Below are 22,638 nucleotides of genomic sequence, written 5' to 3'. Positions count from 1 at the left end.
GTCTCTAGTATTATTTTTATTTAAGATGATTTTTAATTTGGTCAAATAAACATCCTAACACAGAAGTGGCAAAGGCTTACTGCAATCTTTAAACTGAAGTTTTTACATTGAAATATATTGTACTTATACATTCCAATCACGTTTAATGGAAACCCTGGTGAAGTTGTGTAAAATGCTTTCTAATAAATGTTATAGTGGTGTTATCGCTCACTGAAATATTTAGAAAAATACAGCAAATGGTAAGTAGTTGCCATAACAAAAGCATTGTTGGTCATGCCATCACAAATGTAGAAATGCAGAGTTTTAATGAGCCTTACTAGGACTTTTACTTGACCCCTATGCTTTAAACAGACCAGTCTAATAAAGTCTGGCTGAAGAAAAGCAACTTCTGGTCACTGTTAAGTACATTAAAGGATGGACAATGATGTGGGCTTGTGTTGGAATAGTCAAATGTAACCCTCTCTTTATCCTTAAATTAAGTAGAAGAATAACTACTGACCTTTTGGTAAAAAGGGGCTGTAAAAATAGTTATTAGCAACACAACTAACAATTTATGGAACTGGTAGATAGATAGATAGATAGATAGATAGATAGATAGATAGATAGATAGATAGATAGATAGATAGATAGATAGATAGATAGATAGATAGATAGATAGATAGATAGATAGATAGATAGATAGATAGATAGATAGATAGATAGATAGATAGATAGATAGATAGATAGATAGATAGATAGATAGATAGATATGGAAGCAGAGGTAGAGATTGATCACCTGTAAGCTCTTCTTTCCCTGCTGCTTTACACACACGCATCATGGCTCAGTAATATGCCCCACACCTTCCTTCTTCTTTGCATGGACTGTTCGGGGAATTAGCCGCCCTGTTCGCGCGCAATAAGCCAGTGGTTGCGAGAGCGCGCGCGGATTGTCCACCATCTCAACGCTTCGGGCGGTGTCATGTCTTAACATTTATCCCCCTAACAAACAACTGTTTTCGCGTGGAGACTGGTGAGTTTTCTGTTTACTTTTCTTTGATATTAGGTGCGGTTAAAATGTTCCATTGTATCTTTTGGAGTTTATACGTCCTATGGTGCTCTAGCAGTGTCATCTTATATATACATAATTTTCTTTAATATGACAAATCTTTACTTAGCCTGAGGGATAAATAAAGATAATCAAGGGTTTATAATGTTTACTAAATGCTGCTTCCAAAACGGTGTAACGGAGTACTAAGGGTGTTTTTTCTCTTTCCTTCCATCCATATGTGCGTACAACTGTTGCTTTTAATTAATCACATAGCCTGATAAACAGTGCGAAACATCTATTTTGGGATTAATTAGCCAAGGTGGAAATTATGTAATGTAGAGCATAGGCCTTACTGTTATTTTGTCAAACTTCTCAAAAACCCAATTTAAAAGTGAATGTGGTTTCTATCAAACTCTACATACTAGATAGATAGTATGCTTTAGTATTATTGCTATGGCATAATGCAATGATACATATCAATATATTTTAAAAAGGATATGTAATTTGCTTCGAATTGGTGATGCAGTTCATGTTTGTCAGTGTGATGGTGCAGTCCAGTCTGTGATTGCGCTGACTGCAGGCTTTCAAGCTTTTAAGCCTCGCACTGAGGCACACACGCAGTGGCGCACTCGTCTCAGTGTCTTCTCCAAAATAAAGAGGGGGCAGAATAAAATTTGCAAAAAAAAAAAAAAAACTGAACGCAATTTGAACCTTTTAAACACTAAAAAGCCAAAAATAAGAAACTGGAGCTGTAAAAAAAATAGGGGGGGGATGGCAACAGTGGCAGACTATTAATTTATGGGGATTTCAGAGAAATTTATTTTGGGTCCCATATGCAGCTAAAACTATCACAAATTATAGAATCAACTGTGCACCTGAGACAAAAGCATCCGCAATTACTAAGTTAGCACTAAAGTTGGTCTTTGTTGACAAAACTCAACTTTTAAGAAAAATTTTCCCTGCAGGTGTAAACTTAAAAAGAGTACCCAACCTGAAAAAAAAGAGGAAAATTTAGCATGACACCATTTTTTTCTTAAAAATAGACATTTTAACCCCTACTGCAGCCATCTCAGTGTGCTGAGGTGTAAAGGGTTGAGTCTGAAGGGATAAAAAATCTCCACTTGCATCTTGGCACTGCGCTTCCTAATGCTTGGTTAACTGAGATTATGAGGTAAGGTGCTGCACATGTGTAGAAGGATAGACAGGTAAAGCAATGTGCTTACTGTCAACATGCAGTTTGGTTGATTGTTGTTGTGTTTACATGTCTCACAGCTTTCCCTGGTTTCTCAAAAGGACGGACGGATTATGTCCAGGCCTGGCCTGGGACTATTATGTGTGTGGATAACTCAGTATTATCAGATTGTAGTCTCTTCTCACCATCAATTATTTTAAGTAAGTGTCTCTGCAGACCTCATAATGTTTGACTGAAAATTCTACCTTTGCGTTTGTGGAATTTCTTGGTTTCTGTTCCAACACACAGGACAACACAGATTTATGTTAACATTGTTTAAAAAATATATAAAAAAATCCCTTCACAGTTAAAAGACATTTAAAATAATCTCATTTTGTGATGTGAAATATGCAAAGTCACTGTGATAATACTAGTCTTTAGAGATTCACCGATCAGATTTTGTACTGATCAATACCGATTTTGACATAACCATTTTTTCCCCCTAGCACTTAAAGACATAAAAGAGAAAATAAATGTGTTGCAGTTTATTTGATAGATCTAGCACTTTCAAGTTCGACAAAAACAAATTACGGTACTTACAAGATAGTCCCCATTAATGCACCAAAGCAAATATCCATAACCCTTAGTTGATATCTCCAAAAAGATTGAAAAAAGTAAATCAGATTTTGACGATTCTCTTATAGACTGAAAATGGTAGGAAAAAATGGCTCATTGATTGGTTCATCCTTTCTAGTGTTATTAATACATCACACTATATTTAGATCATCTCCACTCATGTTAAAAGCTTTTTTAAGTTGCACCATGTGAATAGACTGTAAAAGTCTTTAAATAATTAATAAAAGAATGTATACTGAATTGCTGCTCTGAATTAGAATACACTGTCATTCAAACATTAAGACATGTCTAGTGTCACAGTAAGTTGGATCTTTAAAAATATTTGAGAAACTGGGAATTTTTGTCTTTTTTGTGCGCCATGTTGAACCATGCTTAATGTTTTCTTTTGGTAGAATTAAATCTAGGGATTTCCATCTGCTTCTCATAGTGTAATGCTTAAGAATTTCTGAGCGTATTTTATTCTTTGCAGAATGAGCCCACTGACCAAATTACCCCAGCAGATTGAAGCTGTGCTGTCTGGGTTTCACTCTGCTGCGCTGCTTAATCTGACTCTGCGGCTTCCAATTAGTGAAAGACATGGACAGGACAGATTAAATTTGCTTTAGTTTTTATGGCTGCCTAAACAGACTTCCACTGTGTATTGTGTCATAAAACCTCCAATGGTAATTTTTGAGAGGTCATTTTTGTTCTTGCTTTTCTATTGTTTTTTGTTTTTCCAGAAAGAAATGAAACCCAATGCCCTTAGCATCAGTGAAACAAGCTGCTAATCAAGAACATATCTTTATACATCCCAAACCAGAATGAAAAGGATTCAAAAATGTGTTCAATATTAAGTAGCTATATAGCTCTTGTTTTTTTATTTCAAATATTGGTTTAGGTATGCTTAATTTGAATGTTCCTAATAGGCTAGTGTAGATGGCGCAGTGTCTATACCGTCTACACTGAATGGTGTAGACTGTGTAGATAAGACTGATACCCTTTTGAAGACCGATACCCTTTTTTGGGTGAACAGTTCATTCTATTTTAAAGGGATTTAGATCAGGTCATTCTTACAAGATTGTCCAAAAGAAGGGATCCTCTTCAAGAGTATAACACCTTCCAAGTTATTCTCTTGGAAAATGTCTTTATCTGAGTGAAGACTCTTTCTTTTTAAGGACACTCATTATTGAACAGGCAAAAACTCTGAGTTGAGAGGGATGGTCACTTAAATCTTCCCTTCACAAACAGACATATTTAAGCAGCTCTGGATATCCTGAAGCTTTATTTTTACACAGAAGGATGTGTAGAACACATCTACAACTGTTTAACCTTGTCATGGCATTCTTGGGTTTTTCTCACCCAAAAATGGTGTTTCCATTTGATGTTCCCTTGCAATGTGTTTTTGGTAGAAAAACACATTGCAAGGGAACACCTCACATCCTAGTATGTGAGAATCACATACTAGGATGTGATTCTAGTATGTGAATCTAGTAAAAATTTGATTTTTTGTTTATTCTTCTTGTTTTTTTATTACTGTTACTACTTTATGGTTATTGGACTTCAGTCAGTGTCATTAAGGGCCTTAATTTGGGTTAAGACCACCTGTGTTTTCATGATTCAAAGACAAAAAGTATTTTGGTGTTGCCTTCAGGAGAGTCATAAGATGTTGAGAGTCTGACAGAAAGTGAAATGAATGTGTAAATTCAGATTTTCACTATAAGCATTTTTATTGTTTTGAAGTGGCCCAACTCTGAACTGAATCTGACAAAGAATTTAAGGGGGAGCTTAAGATTAAGGTACTGGCAAGGAGGACTAGACTTCAAGCTCATCTCCAAAAGTAAAACTGGCCAAAAAAAAACACTTTTCAGCAAAAATAAAAGGCGTGGACAGTCTCAATACTGCTAAAGACTTTTTAAAGCTCTAAGAAAAACAAAAAGCTTTTTTCTTTCCTTCAGAGGGATGAAACGGAAAAGGGCATATATCCTTCACCAAAGCAATGAGTGAGTCATCATCCTTTCACTCAGCAAAGCTTGTGTCACTGGCGCGATCTCTGTCTGGGTTCGGACTTGATGCTGCCAATGGAGGACCTGTCAACCTCCCTGACATCACTGAGCCCCCGCCGGTAAGATTACTGCTGAGGATAAATCTTTAACAGATTGTATTTCCTTTTAAGAAATGGTTTCACTTTTTTGTCCCTATTTGTAGGATACATGCTTTAGTAATCATAACCTAAATATGTGCTTATTTGTTTGTTAGGAGTCTGGCATTGATCTTGGACCTGGACTTTTTTTTGCTGATGGCAAGAGAAAAGTGGACTACATACTTTGTTACAAATACAAAAAGAGGCGTAGCTTTAAGCCTCGGTTGTCCATTTCTTCCAATGGAAATTTGCCAATAATTCTACCAATTCGACTAGAAGCAGAAGCAGAATCTGGGGAGGCAGGTGGAGCAGGAGGGGATGCGGAAGACTCAAAGCTTACTGAGGAGGAGAAAGCTCTGATGAGGGAAGAGTTTGAAGCAGGTCTGCTGGAGGCTGGACTACAGATTGAACGTGACAAAGAAGTAGGTAACCATATATCCTTACACCGATAACAGACCATCTTGTTGCATATTGTTTTCTTGCATTTTCCAGCATGTTTATGCATATGCATATTTTCTCTTTCTGAAGGAAAGTTTGTGATTTATGTGTCAGTCTCTGCACACCATTTGCTCATGCATTAAATCAGTTGCTGTTTTGGTTGCAGATTAAAAACACTGTCTGTACGCAACTTAAGCCAAGGGCTGGATTACAAGACCTTCTTAGAGTGTGAGAAGTGTGTTTGCTGGACGAGAGTTATATTTGAGGGTTTCTTTAGGATTCCTGTATGTGGTTACAAAGATTGTACATAATAAATAATATATTTGAAAACAAGTACTTAATGGATACCAAATCAGATATTATTTGAATAAGTAAGTGTTACATTTTATATAATCTATAACCTCCGAAACAAAGAATGTTTTTCTTTTTATCTATTGTTAAAATATTGTAAATATACAATTAGTATCTACAATGTAGTGAAAACATTTTACACTCAACAGATGTCTTATGTTTTTTGCTCTTAGTGTTCTCTCTGATCAAACAAAAATTCTCTGGTATAAAAATAAAACCATAGAAAATTTTATTTGTTATAGGAAAATGCTATCTAAACCTGTCATTTATGAAAATAGTGTATATATTGAGGTCTGGATTTCTTAATTAAGCCATCTCAATGCCTTCATTCTTTTTTTTTTTGACGACTCTGTTTTAGATTTGCTGCTATGCTTTAGGATCATTGTTGCAATTGACCTTTTGCTTGAAATGTTAGACAGGTGGTCTCTTCTTTGACTTTAATATACTATGGTAAACAGAGCGTTTTTAGTCGACTTAATGACTGTACCCAAAACCTACGACTGCAAAGAAGCCTAATTTATCTCTTTCTTGGATGCTTCAGAGTAGATATAAAGTATTTGCGCTGATAATAAGCATTTATTTGTATTTTTGTTTTCAAAGAATAGCACAGCTTGTTATAATCAGATATCTTAACTTTGGATTTGTGTGTCCAAAGAATGATCTTCAAGAAGTCTTTCAGTTATCTTGACTGCAAATTTGCAGACCTACATACTATCTGAGCTCCATAAATTCTACAATTGAGATATACAACTTTTGTCATTAATTTGAGCATTGCTGGATTTGACCTTGGGTCAAATTTCCAGAGCCGTTGAGTAGTGTAAAGATTAACAGCTGTTCTCAATGTTTTGTCACTCGTGAATAATCTGTTTTACTGAGAAAGATTGACTTCAAATTGTTTTCCAGATTAATGGAAAGATACAATCCACTCTTTCAGGTTATTCTTGATGTTTCTCCTTCTTGGCATTGTAATTTACTCCAGATCAACAAACTGTGAAAACATCGAATGTGTTATGATGACTTGACAAAAGCAATGTTTTTGTTACTGAATTAGGCTTATTACGGGTCAACATGGCTTTTCACATTTCTTTTTACCCCATTTTCTTGTGTGTTTTAATATGTAGAAGTTAAATGGCATCAGCTTCATTCGACTGCACATCCCATGGTCAATTCTCAGTCGTGAGGCAGAGTTACAGAAGATCAAGGTAGCTGTGAAAAAGGTAAGTCTGTTTTCCTCTCCTAATGGCAAAAATATTAGGTTTATTCAGCACTTTATGGCCATTTGCAGAGCCTCACTTTGAGGAAGAGTTATATAGACTAATAAGCCATAATATTTTGACCACTGTGAGGAAAAGGGAGCAACACTTTGCAGCTTACTAAATTGTAATTCTTCTGAGAAAGACAGTATTCTGACTTGGAAAAATAAAATTTTGACACCTAACTCGGCATACGTATTTGAAAATAACTCGTCACCACTGGTAGAAATAGTTGGTAATCAGGCTGCGAAAATCTTGTAATTGGAAAAATTGGAGGTGACAAAACAATATATGCGTATTTTAATATTTCCGATCTTTGGTGCTTCTTGCACTCTGGGACCTTTGTCACTTTGGACAATGTCAGTTGTGTTTGGTGTGAGGCTCTGTTGCATTGGATAAATATTAAATCAGAATTTAAAATGCAACTTCATAACAATTGGAATATATTAGCCAACAATTCTGGCAGTCCAAACAGTCCTTTGCGATATAAATACACTGGTATATAATTGGGCAATATATCGGGCACTTTAGTTGGAAACAAAAATGTATATGTTAATAATGTTATAGCTAATGAGTATCTACTTTTTAGGGAACTATGAAATCCAGTTGATTGGCAGTAATCAAAGTTTTTTTTCATTTGTTTCTTTTGAGCAGAAATGTGAATTGCGGAAAAGGACAGGTGTTGCTGGAATCTGGGATACTGTCATCTCCCAACTAAACAGACCATTTCAACCTGATGTCCCTGAAAACGACATCCACAAAGACTCGCAGTCACGTGTCAATTTCAAAACTCTCAAACATTCATTCATCAGAGATAAGCTCTACCTGTGAGTACATGAGCAAGCTCTTTGCATGACTTGATGTGTCTTAGATGTAGTTTGATATAACTATGCTGATTTAGTTATGTCAGCATAGTTAAGTATGCTGATATATGCTAACATCAAAATCTCTCAATGGTCATTTGCTTTCTCTGCCACATTGTCCCCAATTTCCAAATGCAAAATCTAAATTAAAAATATATTTCTACTTCAACTGATAGCTGATGTTTGTAATGTCATAATTTTCTGCAGGTATGACATCAAGTCAACAGCAACTTTATTTGACAACGCAACACGGAGCAGAATAGTGAGTCTATGAGATGATTTCTCCCAACTGTTGTCTGTTAACAGTATTTTGTAGAACTACATAATATTAGTCTTATGTAATAGTCTTTACTTTCCTTGAAAGAAGAGGTTACTTTCTGGGAACTTATCAAGAACGTCTGTATTTACAAGGCTTTTGTCCAGGACTTTTGTCATACTTACTTGTTACTTAGATAGAACCTACAAGGTACTATCAGGAACTGGGATTTAGACTGCTGTTTTTTGACATAACTTTCCTGGAACCTTTAAGGGACATATAAGGTACTTTATTAATATTCATGTAATACAGTAAGTTTCATGTACTATTCATGGTACTTACTGTATCAGAAACCTTTCATAAAACAACAAGGTACTATTCCAAAATTTACAATGCCTGAACTTGAACTTTTCTGAAGTTACCAAGTTCTTTCTGGAACCTTTAGAGATTTTTTGGGGGCAATTTTGTAATGAACATTTCCACAACTTGCTAGCTACTTTCATGGAATTTACAAGGTATTTTCTGTAACTTTCACAGGTCTTATCAAGTACTTTACAGAACTTGTGTCAGTTCCTTACAAGTTCCACAAAGGTTTCAGAAAGCATATTAGCTATCAGAAACTAACAAAATTCCAGATAAGCTTCTGTGAAAGTTCCATGAAAGTAATTAAAAATACCTGGTGAGTTCTAGGAATTTGTTTTTAGCAATAATCAGTTAAGTAGCTGAATGTTAAATTAAAATGCTGGTAAGTATTTGGCAAGTTCCATAAAAGGACCTGGTGATCTTGGGAAACTATCTAGTAAGTTTCATGAGGTTAACCAGTAAACTGCACCAAAGTGTCTGCTAAGTCAAGGAAAAGTCAGTGGAAATAAACCTCTAGGTTCTAGGATTTTTTAAAATTTATTTTAAATAGGTAACTAATGCTATGTCTGCTTCTAGGTTGCTGAGATTATTTCACGCACTACCTGCACACGCACTTGCCAAACCACAGGTGAGTGCATTTGGTGGCTCTCCAAGTTGTCGTGGGAATGCAATTCATTAAACAAACACAGTCAAAAATTACATTTTCATTTTGTAAAGATAACGGTTCAAAATCTTTAAACCCCAAATTATTTTACTGGCCGTAAACCAGCAACAAAACAGGCACTATGGTGTCAAGATATGCTTCAAGTGTATTCACTCTAAGACAATTTTTAGAAATGTTAAATGTTTTCCTTGTTTATTCCCAGTGGTTTCAAAACAGATTTTGTGTTTCTCTGTTTTTGTGTCATAAGGCATCAGCTCATTACTGGCTCGAGGTGTTTACATTTCTGCCTTCCCACTGCATGATGTAAGTAAGACTGAAACCTAAATTAAGCAACTTTTCTTTGTTTTGTTTTTTCCACATGAAGCTGTTTCTCAGCAAATGCTATCACTACCTTAATATTAATTACATAAACAGTGGACCAATTGGGCATAGGGATCACAACAGCCTGCAAGTAGCTAAAATCCACATAAACTTGTGGATTTTAACTATTTGACTGCCTATTTTAGTAGTTCAAACACCTAATTTACATTAGTGTGCATTAATACACACGAGGAAACCGCCTTAGGACTACTGCAGAAACTAACGTCTACATCCTTTCCTTATTTACATTTTTTGGGGTGCAGTCAAACAGTGGCAAGTAACATTGTGATTAGGTATTTCAGCTACCCAATCTGCACTTGCGTTTAAATATAAAAAAATAAAAAAAAATCACAACTATTTTGGAGTTGTAAGTGTATGATGTACTGTGAATAAGCAGGGGTCTACTAGGGTGTGTTTAATGAACAACAAAATTTGCTACATTATATGCATGAGATAAAATTGTAGTCCTGCTTTCCTTTAGGGTCCATTCACACGGAGAGGAAGAAAAGATCAACGAAATGAAAGACAGGTGTGTAACAGTGGTAATAGTAGAGTTTTTCTTCCATAAAATGTCTGTAGATAATTGGTAGAGCATATTCTTTAGACCCCATCAAGATAAAAATACAGTGTCACTCTCTTAATACATTACAATAGGGTACTATGAGACAATCATTAGCTTTTTGTTTTTTTAACTGGACCTCATACCAGACATAAATGAGTATATTAACCCTGCATGATATATGTCTTTGTTGTTTAGCTGCTTCATGAAGAGTGGGCCAACTATGGAGTCATGTTCAAATATCAGCCTGTTGACCTGATCAGGTGACAAGATCTTTTAGCAAACTATGATTTGTTTTCAGCAATTAGTTATGATTGCTGTTTGCAGAATGCTTGTGATGAAATAAAATTACAGTATCACAGAAAGAGTATATTTTTTAAATGTCCCTGATTATTATTGTATATTAAGATGATTTAAGTCTCAATTACAAATTAAGTCTTATGATAGGCTTAGTTACATTCCAGTGAAGATATTATTAGATTTATATTTAATACATTTTAAGTTTATTAAATGACGGCTATAGGAATGATTTGTAGCTTTTCCTATCAACATAAGTTGAATCCTGCTGATGAAGGCAGCTGATTTATCTTCTGTCTCCATGTTTACAGGAAGTACTTTGGCGAGCAAATTGGGTTATATTTTGCCTGGCTGGGTGTTTATACTCAGCTTCTCATTCCACCCTCTGTGCTTGGCATCATTGTCTTCTTGTATGGCATACTTACCGTAGATACCAGTGTGCCAAGGTAGGCAAACACTTATCTATGCTCATCAAAACTAATCAGTCTAATCAAAGAGAGAGAAGTAACAAACTTTGCTATGTGTTCCTACTCATATTTCAGTCAGGAGACATGTGATGACAACCTGAACATCACAATGTGTCCACTGTGTGATGCTGTGTGTGATTACTGGCGTCTGAGTTCAGTATGCTCATTGGCCCGAGCCTCATACCTGTTCGACAATGGAGCTACTGTTCTCTTTGCTATTTTCATGTCTCTTTGGGGTAACTATATACACCAACTACACACTTCACTCTGAATGTTTTAAAAAGCAACACACATTTCAACTAGCCAAACAAAGACAGAAAGACTTCAATTCATTGTTTGATAAAGATTACAAAACAGACTTGAATGAGAATAATTTATTCATTATTTGAAAAGCACCCAGGACAGAAAATGTCTGCTCCCTTTATGTTGGCTGGAAACCAGAGAGAAGGTGTTAAGAGGATAATCGAATTACTCTTCACCACTACACAGACACACAGCGTGAAACACTACAGTAGCGTACAAATACTGCTCTGGAAAAAATAACCACTGCACTGAACCCATGGTTATTCCACCAAATATTGATTTCTGAACTCTTCCTGAGTTAAAACATTAGTACTGATGTTTCTAAATGAATGTGAATTTGTTTTCTTTGCATTATTTGAGGTCTGAAAGCAGTGCATGTTTACTGTATTTTGACCATTTCCCATTTTCTGCAAATAAATACAAAATTTTAAATTTAACATGTTTACAGTAGTTATTAGAATAAAACAATAATGTTGATTTTACTCAAACATATACCTCTCAAAAGTAAAATCAGAGAATCTGTGTTAAGACTGGAAATTTTCTGTTTATAGATGCTCTCCATCCAGTATAATTGGAAAAGAGAAGCTGGAGAAAATGTTTTGTCTCTGGATGTGCAAAGCTAGTAGAGACACACTCTAAATGTTTGCAGTTTTTATATCAGTGAACTGTGGTTCTAGAGTATTGACTTCTGGAGTAAAGAAACACTGAACATGCAACACTTTTCAAATATTAATTTGTAAAATAAAATAAATAAAATTATATGTTCATTTTCCATCCATGGCCATGCTTTGCCTTGTGTTGTACCTACTGTCATAATATCCTAATTGAAAACATTGACATTTGTAGTTGGAACATGACAAAATGTAAATTATATAAATGATATAAAAATAACATGTCATAAAGTAAGAAACTAATTAGGTTTTAAGTAAGTAGATTTATTCACCTAGTTTTGTTTGCTTGTTTCTTATCTTAAGAGAATAATTTGTCTTCTAATGTTTTTTGAAAACAACATTCCAGTGAGATGTTTTTCAAGCTTCAGATTCTGTTTGACTGATGTAAATGATAAAATTATCAGAATTATTTTTGTCTCTTTCTAAAAATTATTCTATGTGCGTATTGTCCTGCAGCTGCATGTTTTCTTGAGCACTGGAAAAGGAGACAGATGTGTCTGAAACATTCGTGGGACCTTACAAGCTTGGAACATGAAGAGGTAATGAAGTTGGCTCAAGAAAACCATTTGTGGACACATATGTAGACACAAAAGATTTTCACTTATAAATGTATTGTGTCACATAAGAATGAATTATCATACCTGTGTTTCTGCACTGGAGTTTGGTAAAGAGGAAGCCAATAATGCCTACACTGATCATTTTATGGCCCAAGCCATGCACAAAAAGAATACTGGTTTTCCTGGAAGCATCTCATTAGTACTTGACCTTTAAATTCCTCTAACAAACCAAAATGCTTGCTGCCAGACAATTACCCTGTGAAGCACAGTAATAGGATTGGTCCTGGCCTTTAAGGACAAGTTGGGGTATAAAATGACACAGCAAGGTCGCAGGATAAACAATCCCAAACTAACGCCACTGTTTTTTCTGTGTTTCATGTGTCTCCTGATGCCTGAAGGAGCGAGTTCAGGTAGGAAACTTTGTATTAGAAAGTTAAAAAAAACAGAACAGAATAGATTTTAGAAAAACAAGACAATAAAACAAGTTAATCACTGAAAATGTGGATAAACAGGAAATAAAACTACACCGTATGCACATGTTATGGAATGTGTAGCAATGCTCAGAAATTGCAAGATGTAAATCCCCAAGATATGGTGGTTGTATTTTAAAGTGCATGTTTTTGGATGTGTGTTGCAGGATGAACTGAGACCTGAATATGAAGAAGCTCTTCAGGAGAAGAAAGCTAAATTGAAAGCACAAGCTAAAAAGAAGGTAAGTCTACATGTAAATGTTCAGATCTCTGTTCAGTTTTTAACTCTTCAGGCAAATTTTGTTTAACACCAATTTTTTTGTATCCTCTGTGTTAGTTGACTCAAGCTGGAGAAAGTGTAGATGGAGAAACAGATCAAATGCTGGCCTCCCAGGTACTATTAAACTGTACATTAAATAGATGAGCCCTTTTAATAAAGCATATACATACATACATAAAAGCCTATTTATATTAATATTGCTCAACTGTGAAATGTAGCTTTTGTTATTGAGACAAACAGTACTGTTTGTCTACATTGTTAGTGTCAAAATAAAGTTACTGTGAACTAATTCTGCTTGCATGACATTATGTTTGTACATAATGAACATCCCTTTCTGCACTGTGTGTGGTTGGGTCCAAAGAAGATTAGCTGCCTGAGATTAGCCCAGATTACTGACAGAGACATAAAGAGGAGGAGGGAGTGGAGGAAGGGGAGGAGACTTCTGTCCTTTCAGATGGCAAACATGCACCCTCCCCACTGTTAATGTTTTGTGTGTGTCTGTGCAGAACAAACAACCCATCACAGACTCTGATGCAATGTGAAGGATGCGTCTGAAACCATTGTTTTTTCGGTGCATCCACGTAACATGTACCTTTGCCTTGACAGCCAGAGCCCGAGTCCTTGGACATTGAGGATCACCTGTCAGGTTATGTCATCAATGTCTCCACCTTGCTGCTGCTGGTACTGCACTCAGACTCTCTTCATGTTCTCACTTTTCCATTTGCCATCTGTCTCTTTGTCGATCCTCTAGTTAATCTTTTGATTAACAGAAGGATGAAGTGGATTAACAGACAGAGAGTCATTATGGTTATTTTTCATGACGTTGCAGGTAGATCACAATATTCGGTTGTTTTATTTTTCTCAGTTCTGTCAATCTCTATTGGTTTGTCTGCATAACATTTTAGATTTCTCCAAATTCAGCCATATATAGGCTCTTCAAGGTTAGGCCAGCCAATATTTGGTAGCTTCCAAGGAACTGTCCTTTCATAAAATCTTTAAATTTTTTTTAACCTATATTTTACTGAGATAAAAAAAAAATCTCTATCAAGATTAAAAACCAATCTTTTAAGGGAATCCTAGCCAAGAGGCATCAACAAATACACTGTATACAAGTGATTGACATGATTTTTTTTTATCTTTCTCTGGGACTTTGCTTTAGTGTAATTTCATTTTAGTATCTAAACAGATCTTTAAATAATATTGGGTTTTATTGGCTAAAATATGCTGTGTATCTCTTTGGATTAACTAATGGCATTTTCCACTAATAATTAGTGGAGTCATTTATGTTTTGATTCTCTCAAAAAAAAAAAAACCCTCTTTGACCAATTATAAGAAACTCTGGCTCCTTGGAAGGAAACTTTGAAGAAGCTGAATTTTGCCTCTAACCTTTGCGCAACACAGAATAAACAAGTTCAAATGGTCTACAACTGTAGTTGTATCTTCCCTTGGAATCTATATCATTTAACCTTTCTATTTTGTTTTATTTCTTTGTTAGATTTTTGTCACCTTCTCTGCAGTGTTTGGAGTGGTAGTTTATCGCATCTGCATGTTAAGTGTGTGGTCCATGAACCCTGATCCAGAAGCCAAGGCCAGTGTGAGGATGACAGTCACCACAACAGGCATCATCCTCAACATGCTGGTTGTTCTGGTATTGGAAGAGGTCTATGGCGCAATCGCTGTGTGGCTGACTGAGCTTGGTAATGTGTTTAATGCTGTTACAGAGTAACCACTAATCAAGGATGGTTAATAATTCTCAATGGTTTCCCTATGGGGCATTTGTTTAAAAGGAGACAGATGAGAGGAATGAATCAAACACTAAATGTGTAGCAATTAGTCAGCACATTTCAACAGTTTTAGGAAATTTAGTGTAATAGTTATATTTTATAAGTTTATTACACAATTAGTGTTGATTGTCGTGTTGATATGTTGATTATTGTTTTGTCCAATTTCCAACAGAACTTCCAAAGACAGAGGAAGAGTTTGAAGAAAGGTTAATTTTTAAGTCTTTCTTTCTGAAATCCATGAACGCCTTTGCCCCTATTTTCTATGTTGCCTTCTTCAAGGGCAGGTGTGTTTTACCTTTTTTTTCCACAATTATCTGCTTTAGACCTTAAGTCCTATTCAACTAACCTGGTCCTGTCTTCATACAGGTTTGCTGGGCGGCCCGGTGATTATGTTTACGTGTTTGGAGGCTATAGGATGGAGGAGGTTGGTATAACTTTGCATGCAGCTGTTTTAGGATTTTTGGAGACAAATATTGGTACATTCTCACAAAACAGAAATTCTGTGTTGTAACATGCTTGGCATACATTTTAAGAAGTTTTCATTTTATAAATTTTAACTTTTTTTGTTTAGAAAATTGTATAACTCTTAAATATTGTTTGAAAATGACAAGAAAATTTAATTTAATTTGTTAACTTAAGTGAGGTTATTATTGACTTTAATCTATTATGTATCTGCTGTGTGAATTATGTACTATTATGCAAATATAATTAAATTACATTTACGCAGCAATTTTCTGCACATCTGATTCTGTGGCATACATAATATCCTAAATTTTCAGTAAGCCTTTTTTGTATAGTGCTAGCCAACAACCAAGACTTCTATAGCAAAATAATTACCGGTGTAGAAAAAAGAGGTACATTTACTGGTTTAAATAAAGTCTATTTAGACACTGTGGTTTAAACAATCATGATGAAAGTATGTATTTGTTTTCCACAGTGCGCTCCTCCAGGTTGCCTCATTGAGCTGTGCATCCAGCTCAGCATGATTATGCTCGGAAAACAGCTCATTCAAAACAATGTCTTTGAGATTCTTATCCCGTACGTATACTTGTCTTCTCATGCCGTATTTATTTTTATGATAGCTTAATAACTAATGGTTAAATTAAAACACAGTTCATATTTAAACTATTTCTGAGTGGGTGCGAAGCTTGTCTCAGTTCACCTTGTTTTCCCATAACTTCCTGTAGACATTTCAGAACTTACGAGTTTTGTTGTAGTTCTGGAAAAAAAAAAAAAAAGTTCATATTCCACTAAAATTAGATAATCAACAATTTAGGGCGTCTGTTATCATAACTTTAGGTCACACAGTCTATTTACAATTCTTCTTGTTAAATTTATATATTTAAACGAGTATAAAACTTTAAATAACTAGTATAATGTTTTCATTTACACCTCAGCATCTTGACTATTGTGAAAATTTTATTTTTTTTATTTTAATTTAGTCTTTGTCCTATTTATGCTCACTTTGTTAGTAAAATGAAAAAGATGTACCGAACTATACAAGAAGAAAAAGGGAAGAAAAGAGCGGCAGAGAACGAGGAGAATGAAACAGAAGAGATAAGACCAAAACAACAGTTTGACAAAGATTTTGCTCTTGAACCATTTGAGGGTGTTAGTCCAGAGTACATGGAGATGAGTGAGTATAATTTAGTCTCTTTTCAAGTCTTTTATACACTGATCCTCCCAAAATCACAGCAGCACAATAATTTTAATCATCCATACTTGTGTCTCAATACTTCACGCAGTTATCCAGTACGGATTTGTCTCTCTATTTGTGGCTTCCTTCCCACTGGCACCTGCATTTGCTCTGCTCAACAACGTCATTGAGATTCGGCTGGATGCTGCAAAATTTGTCACTGAGATCCGGCGACCGGATGCAGTCAGGTGTAAAGACATAGGTACAGAATCATTTTACATCAGGACCTATCTTCTTTCAGTGTTTGTAAATGTGTAGAAAGAATGTGTAGTACATTGTATTCACTTCTTTTTTTTCTTTTTTTTAATGCTGAACTTACACATCTTTTTCATACCACAAAAACCCAGTTCAATCATACATGCTCATATGAACGGACACTCTTCTCTTTCCCTGTCTGTCTCTTTACATTCATGCTGTTCCCAGGGATTTGGTACAACATTCTGTGTGGCATCAGCAAGTTCTCTGTCATTACCAATGTAAGTCTGCATGTGTCTGTTCTGGCTCTCTGTAACCGTCAGTGGTTTATTTTACATGTTTATTTGCATACATTTTTTGGATGAAAATTGGCAGATATATTTACACTCTAAACCAAGCTCCCTAATGTGTCAGATTTTGAAAAAAGGAATAGTAGAACATGTTCCTTCTTGATAGAAATGGAAATGTAGATGTTTTCCTTGCTGTAGATTTTAGCATGTCTCGAGCAAAATTCAGTTTCTTGCTTATTCTGATTGGCGTTCAAAAACCGTAAGATGGCATCTGCCAGAACAAAAACAACTTCACACTTGTTAATTTGAACTTGGCATAGAGTGCAGTACATAACATGCTAAAAAATGAAAGACATTTTCTGACTTTACATCATGCAGTGCTCTTAACTGAGGACTCTCATAGGTGGCTGTTATATGACATCTCTCAAAGCCCAAAATTGTATTGGTATTGGATTCCTCATTTGAAAAAAAGAAAATTAGATCATTACGTTTCAGCCATAACTGCATCGTGTCCAACCTTTCCACTGTGTTTATCTTTAAAGGCATTCGTCATCTCCTTCACATCAGAGTTTGTTCCAAGAATGGTCTACCAGTACATGTACAGTGGAAACGGCACCATGAGTGGCTACACAGAGCACTCTCTGTCCTACTTCAATGTCAGCAACTTTCCTCCTGGCACAGCACCAACCACCACACTCATCAACGGTGTCTCCATGTGCAGGTCAGAGTGATTCTCCTAACCTTGACCTACCTTGATCTTCCTTTTAATCCCTTAGCCAGAAGCTTAAGGCTTCCTTTGGTGCAAAATTTGGCAAGGATTTCAGGATCATGCTGAGAGCAAAGCACCATTACCAGAATATATTTGCATTTAGGTGCAGTGAGCTAAGATTCTTGTTCATTCCATTTTTCTCTATTAGATACAAGGACTACAGAGATCCACCATGGGCATCAGATGCGTACACTTTCTCCAAACAGTACTGGTCCGTCCTTGCTGCTCGACTGGCTTTTGTAATATTCTTCCAGGTATCAAAAAATATTTTTGCTAAATGGTTATTTTGGTTTGAAATACTTAATATCAGATGTCTGAGGTCATTGTCTTTTAAATTTATGAATTCATTGCCATTTATTTGATAGGGTTTTTCTTACCTGCCAGTCAGGTTATTTAATAATTATCTCTTTAAACAAGACTCCAAAAAAACAATTTTACTCTTTGTCTTTCTATTTATTCTTACATTTACTGTTAGGTTGATATTGATGGAATCAAGTGTTTAAGTATCTTTGGCACCAAGGCCAGCCTACAGTCTGGGGAGTGACACTACTATATTGGCAGGCTTCCTTTGGGAGATTCTTTGTCCTCTTGGCAGGGATATTCCTGCTTACCCAGGGTGGAATGAGAATGTCAGTCATTTTGAAGTGCCAACAAAAATGCTCAAATGGGTTCAGACCCAGGACCTAACTGGGTCAATCTAGAGCTTTGACATTTTTTTCCATAAAGCTTCTATTTTTTTTTTCATAGCTGTATACCTCTTGCTCTTTTATTACTGAGTTTGATTTGAGCGATTGCTTCAAAGTAATTATGTGAAATTCCTGGTTTTCTCCAGACAAACTTATTTGAATTGTGGCCAAATGGGTAATGGCTCAGTCTTTGGTTGGTTAGAACAGATTACACTTGAGGATTACGCCTGTTTAGATCTAAGCTTAATTCAACTGCCTTCTGGCAAATTCCCAGCATGTGCATTTGGTGAAACTTGGCTCCTATTTGACAATTCTACCTTAATGGTGTTTGTGCAAGATTTTCCTGGCCCTGGATTTTATTTTGTCTAACTCTCAGTGACCAATTAAACAAAAGATTAGGAATGGGATGAAGAGAATTCATGTAGTGCTTTTCATTGCATTATGGCACTAGAATAATTCCATGTTATGCTGTGTTACACTTGTTCAAAATGCAATTTCGTGGAATTTCATTTCATAAACCAACACAAACACATGTATAATTGAGAAGAGGAATAAAATATGTGGTTTTTGTTTTTGTTCTTTCACAAATAAAAATCTGAAAACTGTAACATGCATTTTCTATTCAGAAGATCCACCCAAGAGAATAGATTGTACAACCAACTTTTGCTTCAGATAGTCTTTAGAAATATGTCTCTATTGACGTTGCAGACTTCAAGAATAAGATTTTTGCCATTTCTTCTGAGCAAAAACAATCAAAATCAGATGAGATGAGGAACCTTTGTGTCTCTTTTCTAATCCTCTTTCAGATTAGGAATTGGATACAAGTCTGGACTTTGTTTGAGTTTATCATACAGGAATGACAAAAACAATAGAAAAACTGCTTGGTTTCTTCTTTTTTTCTCTCTTAAAGAACCTTGCCATGTTCCTCAGTATGCTGGTGGCTTGGATGATCCCAGATGTCCCACGGTCACTGCGGGAACAGCTGAAAAAAGAGAACATGGCATTGATGGAGTTCCTGCTTGGACAAGATCAAGAAGCATGTGCCAAAACTCTCTCCCAAAAATTCTCAAGCCCTTGCTTTCCTGCCAACATAGACATTGTAGTGGAGGAGGCATCAGAGGAGGAGGATGTGTGCCAAGTGGGGGAGAAAGAGGAAGAAGTGAGGGTTGAGATCAGTCTTGATGAACCTAACAGGTTTGACACCAACCCAGAGGTATATAAATCATTTGAAGAGGTTGAGACTAACATGGAAAATGAGGCAAAAGATGAAGAGTGTGAGGAAATTGGTAAGGTGGAAGGTAAAGAACAGGAAGAAAGTGGAGAAGTGAAGGAAGAGGATGAAGGAGAAAAGGAAGACAGCAGAAAGAGCAATGAAGATCAAGTTTATGAAGCACCGGCAACTGAGGGGGAAAACTTTACTGTGGATCTGGACTCTTTCATGAGTGAGCTGGGCCTGTTAGGTAAGAGGAGAAAACTCTGTTACTTATGATTTACATGCCACTTCTTATAATGTGTTCTGATCTGTTTCTCGTTTTCTATTCATCTAGATGAAGAGCCTACATCAAGCATGGTCGAGAAAAAAGAGCTTCCTCATTCAGAATACAAGCAGAGTCAACAGAAGGACAGGGAACCTGCGTCCCATCCCTCATCCCAAAGAGGCTCATCCCAGAGCCTGAGAGGCTCCAGGCCAGACATTACAAAATCAAATGTTGAAACTCGGATGTTGACTCAAATTGCTCCACCACCCAGAGAGCCAGACACAAGGGTAAAATCCCGCTGCTCCACTCTTCCTTCCCGCTACAGAGGGGCTGAGACTTGCTACAGCCTGCCCCGCCCCAGCCAATCCTCCAGCCTCACAAAGCTCCAGCAGCAGCCCTTGCTCACTCCCATGGTTCCTTTGGGCTCCATTTCCCCGAAACCATCCTCTCCTTTGCACAGCCCTGTGTCCCTGTCATCTCCACAGTCACCGTTGACCCAACAGCCCCAAGCCTCAAGTGAACTTTTTATGCTGAAAGGCCCTCCACCTCAACTGCCACGTTCCAGGGGCAAAACTCGCTGCTCCACTCTGCCTTCCCGGCAGAGAGCACCCTGTCCTGAGGAGGCGACCTTAGGACCGAGTCATTCCTCCAGTTGCGTGAAGCTTGGAGACCGCATTCCACCATCAGCCAGTGAACTGAAGCGCAATAACACTCCAGTATAGGGAGACCAAGGAGTGGGAGCTGTAGGCTGCAGAGGGAACAGACCAGATCAGCCTCTTCTGCTTGTGCCTGAGGCTGCATCCTTCCTGCTGCCCTTCTCACCTACATACACCTGGGCTCTAAAGAGAGAGCATCCAGGTCAACTGAACTTTATTTCTATCCTTGTAACTTCACATGTAATACTATTTACATAATTTTTTTAAACATCAAAAAGTGTTTTAGATCTGAAGAGGTCAGAGAAAAGTTCCTCAGAAACTCTTTTTTTATGCCATGACAAATAAAGACTCAAGTTGTTCTATTTCTATTTTACTTCATTTTTGAAAGTTGTTTCATTTTAATCACATGCATATCTCATAAGGCGCTGCGGTGTTGTTATTTGTATTTATTTTTTATTGTGATTGTTTTACACACATGCAGCAATGCTACTGTATAGATTGGTGGAAGGCGACACCTAGAAATAAAAGCTCTGCTTGTAGCGTTTTTGTTTATTTTCAGAGATTTTGATATATAAAAGATTTGAAATTCTAATAAAACAACCAAATATTTTTGATGTTTGTTCATCATTTTGTTATGTATTTGACAATGCTTATTCTGTTTTGCAAAAAAGTGTTGTTCTGCACAAAAGGGGTTGTTTTGTTTAGATCAACTAAACCCTAATCAAATTTCACAGAAAATCACAATATTAAAGATGAACGAATGTAAAAAAGGATTTTCAATACATACATGAATATTTATGTACTGTACAGTATGTGTACTATTAGTAAGGTAGAGCTTCCATGCTGCTGTGCATGGAGGCTCTACCTTACTAATAGTACCGGAGGTCTGCTGAGGTCTCAAGGAAGCCCAGACTGCTTTAATAGCAACCTTCAGATTGCCGGCATTGTTGAATCTCACACTTTCTTCTTGATAAAAATCCATAGTTTCTCTAAAGAAACCATACTTTGGGGCTAGGTTAGGCCAGCTTGATGGCCAATAAATAGAAAACATAGTGACAAAGCAGCTATTGATACTTTTGGACATGAGGACGGGTGACAAGTTGTGCTGTATTGTAAACTTTCCACAAAGCATGAAGTTCTTTGAAATTTCCCGGTAAACAAACTCTTTAAAATAAAACATTATGGACTATATTGCTGCCCAAGATCCTCACTGGTGTTAAAACGTCACAATTAACCTCAAGCAACTCAGATTATTTGTATTTTAACTCTCTCTTAAGAATCTTAAATTTTGATTTCTAAATTAAATTCAAAATGTACTTTAACCTTAGAAGATGACTTGTGTTAGGAGGAACCTAACACAAGAAATGTGAGTTGTAACCTATATCCATCACTCACAGTTCCTATACTATGAATGCCCCATAATCTCTTGAAAAGAACCTTTCTTTCCCATCTTCTTGCATGTTCACCTTTGTCTACCACACTGTTTTTCCTACTCCAGTGATGCGAGATTATTCTGATCTTTCAATTACTAAAGATCATGTTCTGAATGATAAATGGACTAAATACTCAATCAACACTTCTCTTGCCATACTGACCACTTCAAGCACTTAACACTAGAGTTGTGCTCAAACGTTTGCACTTTTTGTACTACTCTTTTCCCTTCTGCTTAACTTTCCAGCAATGATTCAATACAGCTTTCTATGTAAAATGTGATTCTTGTATGGATTTTTGCTGCTTGCTCTCTTGGTGGAGGATATCTAAGACTGTCAAGCCAGCTTTTCCCATTATACACCTTAACTTTACTGTACTATAACATTTTGACTTTAGAAATCCTTCAAATTTGGTTTTCTGCAATACATCCTAATTTCTGAACAACTGACTTTAAGATTTTTATAAACTCTAAACCATAATCAACAACTTTAATGGAAATAAATACTTGAAATACATTAAGATACTGTAAGATAAAAGTGTGTATTTTT

At 36.2% G+C, this 22,638-nt stretch overlaps 1 protein-coding gene across 1 annotated transcript; it reads left to right on the top strand.

Moving 5' to 3' along the window:
- The first annotated feature begins 1,494 nt into the window (after nucleotides 1–1,494).
- Nucleotides 1,495–21,166, top strand: LOC122835838 (anoctamin-2). The gene is made up of 28 exons (XM_044125236.1): nucleotides 1,495–2,419; nucleotides 4,769–4,935; nucleotides 5,070–5,375; nucleotides 6,864–6,959; nucleotides 7,650–7,822; nucleotides 8,066–8,120; nucleotides 9,054–9,105; nucleotides 9,389–9,444; nucleotides 9,983–10,030; nucleotides 10,259–10,323; nucleotides 10,669–10,803; nucleotides 10,900–11,060; nucleotides 12,255–12,337; nucleotides 12,754–12,765; nucleotides 12,993–13,067; nucleotides 13,163–13,219; nucleotides 13,712–13,786; nucleotides 14,601–14,802; nucleotides 15,062–15,173; nucleotides 15,256–15,313; nucleotides 15,827–15,927; nucleotides 16,362–16,525; nucleotides 16,635–16,787; nucleotides 17,009–17,061; nucleotides 17,613–17,791; nucleotides 17,988–18,093; nucleotides 19,436–19,985; nucleotides 20,073–21,166. Exons 2-28 carry the CDS (start codon nucleotides 4,810–4,812, stop codon nucleotides 20,723–20,725), a joined length of 3,906 nt encoding a protein of 1,301 aa, XP_043981171.1. The 5' UTR covers nucleotides 1,495–2,419; nucleotides 4,769–4,809; the 3' UTR covers nucleotides 20,726–21,166.
- Nucleotides 21,167–22,638: the final 1,472 nt, after the last annotated feature.

This window comes from Gambusia affinis, linkage group LG08 (genome assembly GCF_019740435.1).
Source record: "Gambusia affinis linkage group LG08, SWU_Gaff_1.0, whole genome shotgun sequence".
Taxonomy (NCBI): Eukaryota; Metazoa; Chordata; class Actinopteri; order Cyprinodontiformes; family Poeciliidae; genus Gambusia; species Gambusia affinis.
The sequence above is the reverse complement of the archived record's forward strand: the minus strand, read 5'-3'. Positions and strand labels throughout refer to the sequence as shown.